The sequence below is a fragment of the Myripristis murdjan genome, chromosome 21 (assembly GCF_902150065.1).
Source record: "Myripristis murdjan chromosome 21, fMyrMur1.1, whole genome shotgun sequence".
Lineage (NCBI taxonomy): Eukaryota > Metazoa > Chordata > Actinopteri > Holocentriformes > Holocentridae > Myripristis > Myripristis murdjan.
Genome location: NC_044000.1, coordinates 3,743,709 through 3,751,641, shown reverse-complemented (window position 1 = coordinate 3,751,641; position 7,933 = coordinate 3,743,709). Strand labels below are relative to the sequence as shown.

General features: G+C 43.6%; 1 protein-coding gene across 2 annotated transcripts; it reads right to left on the bottom strand.

Moving 5' to 3' along the window:
- Positions 1 to 479: 479 nt before the first annotated feature.
- ndufv3 (NADH:ubiquinone oxidoreductase subunit V3) lies at positions 480 to 7,018 on the bottom strand. Of its 2 annotated transcripts, XM_030080378.1 has the most exons (5): positions 6,863 to 7,018; positions 5,289 to 5,400; positions 3,306 to 4,505; positions 3,000 to 3,257; positions 480 to 823 (listed from the first exon to the last, which is right to left on the bottom strand). In XM_030080378.1, exons 1-5 carry the CDS (start codon positions 6,905 to 6,907, stop codon positions 654 to 656), a joined length of 1,785 nt encoding a protein of 594 aa, XP_029936238.1. In that variant the 5' UTR covers positions 6,908 to 7,018; the 3' UTR covers positions 480 to 653. The 2 variants fall into 2 exon arrangements, with proteins under 2 accessions (XP_029936238.1, XP_029936237.1); XM_030080377.1 differs by having other exon boundaries at positions 3,000 to 4,505.
- Between the last annotated feature and the right edge of the window lie 915 nt (positions 7,019 to 7,933).

Sequence of the window (7,933 nt, the reverse complement as noted above, 5' to 3'; positions counted from 1 at the left end):
TGAATATTTATGAGGTGGGAGGAGACATGACGTCTGGAGCGCCTTCTTCTCTCCCCCCCCGAGTCCCTGCACCCTGCTGGGTCTGCCTGGCAAAGCTGATCCGCTGTCCTCATTTACAAAAACATACCATGGAACACATTTTCTATCTATATCACCAACTTATCCAGTCCTTGATGCATGATTCTCGCCTTCCCCACAGCAACAGACAAACAAAGGACCAGATGCAGATTGTTTACTTCTAATACACTGCATATAGCCATGATAATTAGGGCATAATGTGCTGTGCAGGCAGACTAAGAGTCAAAATTGGAATCATTAAAATAGAACGTAGATAAACCACTTGCGCACTCAGCTCTATTCAAATGGCCCCCTGAGGCAAAAAAGCAGCATAAAAGAAGCGTTTGATCTTTGCCTATCCCTTTATATGCCTATTCCTTTATATAAGGCAATAACAGCAACACACTAGGAAAAAACAGACCTCAGTTATCATTTGTGTACTTTAATAATATAACTTTTATATGACAGCACAATTTCATGCAAATCGGAGGGGTGCGAGATAAACACACAATAGACGGGACATCATCTCCATCATCCTGAAAGACAAAGGTTTCTGAGATTCTGAGAATCAGCTTCAACAACTCAGGCCAGCTCTCCTAGTGTCGGGGTGAGGGTCTGCCAGAAGAAGGTTGAGGCAGACGGTGTTTGGCCATCTCTAGATCCAGGTCTGAGAATGTGTAGGGGTTGTAGCTGTGGTGCTGGTAGTTCTTGTAAGTGCTGTTGTCAAAAGGCTCCTCAGGCTCTGGAGGTGCCGCTGCTGCAGCCTCTGCAGGAGGAGGGGATGGGAAGAGGGAGGGGGAAACAGACATGTAAGAAACCTGAGTCTGGCACAAAGATGTGTCCCAAAAATCTTCCTGCTGATCAAGCATAAAAACAGAAATAGCTAAAGGTCAGCCAAATAAAAGACTCTTATTCTCCTCTCTTATACTGTATCTCTATCCTTATTCATTCCCTAGAGCAATTGTCTTTGATTCATTTTTGGAAATAAAAGGACAGGATTAAGATTGATCTAGCTATCAAAAACGTCGCCCTGTTATCCCTAACGCTGTAGCTCAGTTTGCCAATAGTTGATAGGAACTTTAAAGGGACAGTGCATTTAAATATTCACACATGTTGACAAAGGCAGTTTACGGTGGGACATTTCCTATGGTGGCAGGCAGCATTCCCCCCAGCAGAGTGTGGAGACATGCTGGTGTGAAAAGCCTCAGGGACTGAGAGTTTGTGAGGGAGAGCATGTGAAGGTGCCACAGCCAGTCAAAACGACAGCCTATCATACAGATATGTTACTGGCAGAAGCACGCATGAAATGACTGTTAACAGTGCAGCGTGTCAAAAATCATGTGTAAAAGCTTCCTGTGTTGGAAACAGGGCTTCAACTTATTTGACTGAATAGAGCTGTATCATCTTCTGCACTTTGTCCGTGTCCATCTTCATTACAATTCTTGGCTTACTGTCACACCCTACTTTCTGAAACGCTAACTTGGAACAAAGCTGGAGAAATTCTTAAGATGTCATGGCTGTAAGGTTATTCTGAAAAAAAAAAAAAGAAAAGAAAAATCCGCATCCAAACAAAAAAAGAGGTATGCTTCAGACACATTTGAGACATTTTCATTAATTCATTACATGCTTAATCCAAAGGTTTCTGAGTCAAAACAGACAGACAAAGGTAAAGAGGAAAGAAACATGTGGTAAGAAAAATGTCAATTGGGGCCCCCAGGTGGTTCTTCCAGGAAGCAGGATTACTCAGTTGGTCAGGTAAGTGTGAAAAAGGACTGCATTTATTTTAATTGTTAAGATATTAATCTGTGAATCTATAGTTTAACCATCAGTGATGGAAGGCAAATCATTTACACATACAATGGCCATGTAGTATGAATACAAATTCAGAAGTCCTTAATGATTTTTTAAAATGATCTCACTAACTGACTGATCCTGCTCTCTGCAATACCTCCCCTGATCTCCAATCACTCCCAGCTTCTGTTCTTCCAGCTGTTGTCAAGGACAGGAGGCTTTTAATACTTATCTACTGCAACTGTAACAACATTACCATGTGCGCTGTAACCTTACCCTTAGCAATAGCACTACCTTGCACACTGAAACAAAACATTTGCATTATAACCTGTAACATTAACATTACCCGCAAACCTGTAACCATCAAACATCAAACACATATTTCATACAAACAGGAGCAATGAAAAACAACAATAAGTCAACATAATCAAAATATCAAATAAGCAAAGTATGTGCAACATATTCTGGGAGTGGAGATGGCTTTGGAAAGAGAAGTGAGTGGTGAGCAGGATAAAGAAAAAAGATGGATGGTAGATTCCTGAGTCACAAAGTGAGGGGGAGTAAAATGTGAGCTGGATTAGTATTTCTGCAGCAGTTAAGTGTGACATGAGCCAGTCACACTGGGCACTGTGTATCAAAAGCCTTCACCACACATTCACCGCAACAAATGGTAATGGCGTGGGTGGGGAAAAGACAAAAGAAGATGGTAGTAAAGGATCAACAGTCTGTGCAGCACGGCACTATTCAACAAATGGGAAACTATACGTGCAGAAGGGGAAAGGTGTGCACCAAGAAACCCTTGAAGCATGCATGCATGCTAAATCTACTTCATGCAAAACCATGCCATTAAGCAAAACAGTGCTGAGGTTGAATGTGGCAGTGTTTGTAGCTGACATGCTGCACTATGGCCAGCCAGTCATCAAAATAAAATGTAAAATGATTTAATAATTTTAAAAGGCTGTGAAAGCAAAAGCAACTATGTGAGGTAGTTTACTCCTGTTAACAACTTAACATTTACAATACATGTTACAGGGAAGAGAACTCTGAGAAACTATGGTCATCTGTGGAGGCTGAAAGATCCATATCAGGAGAAAATATAAAAGGAAAGGGAGAAAATATAAAGATTTGGTGGGGGGAGGTGTGGTGTGTACCCTCAGACGGTTCAACCGGCTCAGGTTCAGCTGGGGCTTCTGCCTGCAGCTCCTCTCCTGCAGCTTCAGCTACAACTGGAGCAGGGTCTACCAGCTCCTCAGCGCTCTCCACAGGGGCAGCCGCTTCAGCTTTAGCCTCAGCAGCCACTTCAGACACCGGCTCTGCTGCGGCTTCTGCAGGAGCAGCTTCGGCCACAGGCTCCACAACAACTTCAACAGGGGCTTCAGCAGGAGCAGCTTCAGCCACAGGCTCTACAACTTCAGCAGGGGCTTCCGCGGGAGCAGCTTCAGCCACAGGCTCTACAACTTCAGCAGGGGCTTCAGCAGGAGCACTCTCAGGAACAGCTTCTGTAGCAGAGGCTTCCAGGGCAGGCTCTGGAGGAGTTTCAACTGGAGTCTCAGTCTGGACTTGAACCTCGGCATTAGTTTCAGGTTCAAGGACAGGTGTAGCCTCAACAGCCTCGGCTGCAGCTTCGACTGGAGATTCTACTTGCACATCTGGGGCAGCAGGAGATGCAGCCTCTGCAACTATTTCTGGAGTGGCCTCCACCACAGCCTCAGCTGCAACTTCTGGGGTGGTCACACTGGGCTCCTCAGCAGAGATCTCAGGGGCAGGGTCTGCTAACTCCTCAGAGCTAACACTGGAGGCTGAATCTGCAGTAGCCTCTGTGATACCTTCAGCTTGTTCAGTGGGCCCTGCAGCTGGAATGGCCTCCTGCACAGATTCAGCAGTGGAGGCAAGAGTAGCTTCTGCAACCTCTCTCTCAGCATCACAAATCTCTTCCTTCATTTCTGATGCGGTAGCCTGCATTGCAGCGTCTTCCTTCACCGAGGCTTCTGTCACCTGGGCAGCTGGCGTCTCAGCTTGAGTCTTCGTCTTAGCTTCGGATTTGTCATCCTCGGAGTCTGAGTCAGAGTCGGATTCGGAATCGGAGTCGGAGTCAGAGTCGCTGGATGATGTGGATGAAGCATCTGCTGGAGCATCAGGTTCAGAGGAGGCAGCAGTGGTGGTGGTGGCTGCAGCTGGAGTGTTATCTGACACAGGTGTTTCAGCACTTGTGGCGACAACTGGCTCAGGTGAAGGAGCTACATCAACTACAGGTGGAGCTGTGTCAGTTATGGGTGCTGAATCTGAGATGGCAGCTGGTGTCTCTACTGGCTCTGCGGTGATTGCTTCACTGGCTGCAGCGAGTGGAGCTGCTGCCTCTGATAAGACAGCCTCCTCTGCAACAGGAGGTGCATTTTCAGCAGCACTCTCAACAGCAGCAGGTGTTGATTCAACAGCTGAAGGGGCTGCGGCAGCACTAGTTTCCTCAGCGGCAGTTCCTGTGGCGGCTGGCACTGCTGCAGCTGCGATTGATTCTGCAGCAACAGCAGGGCTAGCCACTGGTTCAGTTTCACCTAGAGCTTGTGCCTGGGAAAGTCCAGGGTGTGAAAGCCTAACTGGGAAGGCAACTGCGGTCTTGTAGGCTAGCAGGGACGCTCTGTCATCTGGAGCCTCTAATGCTGAGGAAAATGGTAAATGGGACAAGAGTAGTTACAGTACATGCAGAAACATGGAATGGCTCCCGAAAGAGTTTGAATCATGATGCCAAAAACTTTACTTATCCTGCTCTGAAATACTCCTCCCTGGAATTTCATTTTAAATGCATCAATCATTGCATGCTGCACTATAATTAGCTATTCTTAATCAAGATGTGGAGTCTTCACTATAACATGAATTTCAATTTCATAAGCACATATAAGACTCAATGAACAAGGAACCATAGTCTTGATTTTCACAGAATCAGTTTTTATTTGACAAACCAGTATTCTGTTTTATCAAATAAAAACAGATCTAAGACAAAACACTTTGATGGCTGAACTGTGAAAAAAAAATAGAGAAAATTATTTTGTCTTTAAAATTTGCCCCGTTAGTACTGTCATAATACTTACATTCACTACTTAATAGGGCCAGCGATGTTTGTTAACAAATTCAAAAGGAACTTTTAATATCAAACTCAATGTTCAATTCACTTTTGACTTTGATTTTTTTTTCTAGATGATTGACTGGAAAGGGAAAGCATATTTTAGACCTTGGGGCCTTTAACTGGACTGGCTCTGGCACTGTAAGAGAAGGGTTATACTTTAAGCATTGGCACATAATTATATCATAAACATGACGATACACATGTATCATAGAAGAAGTGACCAAAAAGGAAAAAGGGGGCAAAATGTCAACATCACACAATGGTAACAAGCCAATAAAATCATAAACTTAATACACTGAAAAGAATGAATTGGCCTTACTCTTGCTCGCAGCCTTTGTCTTCTTGGCTGGCTTTGTGGGCTCTCCTGCCTGTGTGCAGAGTGACGCCGCAGAGCCCCTCCTCAAGACGCCCCAGCTCTCCAACTGGAGACACTACAAGGAAGCACAAACAACTTACTATATAGCACAAAAAATGCAAGTGAACACATATGAATGGGAGTCATGAGATATTGAGGGGAGATCTGAATCTTGACGTAAAAGAAAAGTCTCTACCAAAGCTTGATGTGAGACAAAACACTGCTGTCATGGTCTTCCTCATATACAGAACTCAACTTTGGCCTTTTAATATGAGCCCAACCCATATTATCTTAAAAGGTGTTTCACGATGCTGTGTCTCAATCAAAAGTTTTAATCCCAACAACTGCATCCTGGTCCCTGACTGTTCGCTCTCATGATAGGGCTATCAGCAAAAAAAAAATGTTGCTGAAATGTTGTTGCAATTCTTCATAACAGTTCAAGGTGAGCAACGTAACATTTATTTGACACATTTTGTTATCCAGATTAGGACACAATGGGGACTACATGGAAGTATCTCAGTTTTTGAAGACAAATATTGTTGCATTTATTTATTTATTTATTCATTTATTATTAAAGTTCCCAGCACACTGTATGTTGTGCATACAGGCCGCTCACACACAGTTTCATTCCTGACAGAGTGGAAAAGCAGTTACATGATCATGGGACACTAAAAACTCTCGACTAAAACCTCGTGAAATTATAGGATGACTCACAACACCTTCTCAGTGTTAGGGAGACCTTTCAACCCTCCTATTATCTTTGGAGTCAATTTAACAACATTCAGTGATTAACGCCTATAAGTACATGATTAAGACACAAAGTACCTGACACATAAACTTGGGTAACAATTACTATTATAATCATTTTCTACAGGTTTAAATTACTGGGGTCAAATTGAGCCCAACTGATATTTAGTGAATTTGAAGGTAACAGTAGTAGTAAGTATGAAGGAGGAATCAGAGAGGAACCTTCATCATATCAGAGGAGGACACGATGTCTTCCCACCACTTTATATTGGCCTGACCCAGTTTTCTACATGATCCAGGCTATAGGAGATATTCAGTATCTGAGTGAGGCACTTGTTGTCATAATACATGAAAAGAGTGCTGTATAACTGCACCACTTTTCTTTGCTTTGGGTTGAACTACGTGACAAGTTCAGTTCAAAGCGGTGGTGTCGCTGCTGCTCCATCGATACGACATACTCTGGCCGAACCGCACAGGTCTATGAGCACTGGCTGTTTCTTTCTTTAGTTTTCTAACATACACAACTACGTTTGTTTCCACTCGAATCTGTATCAAAGTCTGCAGCTGGGCTAGAGTCTCTGGTTTAACCGAGCTAACTGGTGCTAGCCTAGATTAGCTCCCTCTGGTTAGCACGGTGCTCAGTGTCAGGGTCAGTGAGGACGAGACAGTCGGCCGGGATGGAAATATGTTACCTCTGTTACCTCGGAGGAAAGAATACTATTCTACGTGTGAGTATGTGCTACAGTAAAACAACATTTAAACGTTTGTGGGATTATCTCAGACATTATTACCTTGAGAGAACCCAGTCGTCCTAACCGAAGCAAGGAGGTCGCCATTTTGTGTCTCCAATATTATTTTCCGGGTGGAAACAGGTAAGTAAAGGCAGAGGTCTCAGAATGCCAGTTTACTTTTAGAAATAAAGTGTCACTCTTGTCACTTGCTAGACCGGGAAATCATTTATTTGTGTGCTTCCAGTAGGATTAATGATAATGTTTTTACGTAAAGGCACCAGGGATGGCAGTCCGGAAAACCTGCAGTGAAACCTGTCTTTAAAACCGGCGACCCACCTTGGAGAATTTCATTTGGACGGGTTTGAACGAGGTTTACGTGATTTGCACACTGCTCTGTCTAAAACACAATGCAAATGGTGAAATTTCAAGATATCAAATAGAGGCCATGAGTGCGTTATCTGGATTATGAGATCTAATGTCGGGACCTTTTACACATTGTATTAACATGCGTCTTTCCAATTCAGATCGCATGTTAATGCAAGGTGCACTGAGTGTGACCCTATCCGGTGTAATTCAGGGATCATCAGGGTATATATTCTGGTTCTGGCTGATTAGACCAACAGAGCGATGATGCGATAGTCATTTAGATGTAGTTATGCTAAAAATTCAACAAAAAATGTGTCCATATAACGGAGTCTCATACTGTTATTCATTATGATTGAAGCAGCACCTCATTTTGCACTGGGCCTTGCTTCCATCAGAGACTGGCCAGCCATCTGTCCCACCAGCATGTTTCTTTGATTTGTGTGCTTCTTTCACCAGGCCCTCTTTGGTCGATCAGATGTTAAACAGCAGGCATCACATTTAACAAGGCTGGTTAGAAAGCTTCTGCTTCTTGTCTGCTTCTTTAAAGCCCGCAGTGGTATCATCTTAATGAGCAGCCCAGACAGTGTTTCCAGTGTCAAACACAAGGATTCCGCTAGAGGGAGCTCAACTTACATACTGAGTATGAATCGTGTACAAACCTGTGTTTCCTGCTCATGCACTCCAACAGAAATACTTTCTGATGATTTAGGAATTCAACAACCATACCTGGTTGATTGTACTTGCTTTTTCCTTTTCATTGTTTCT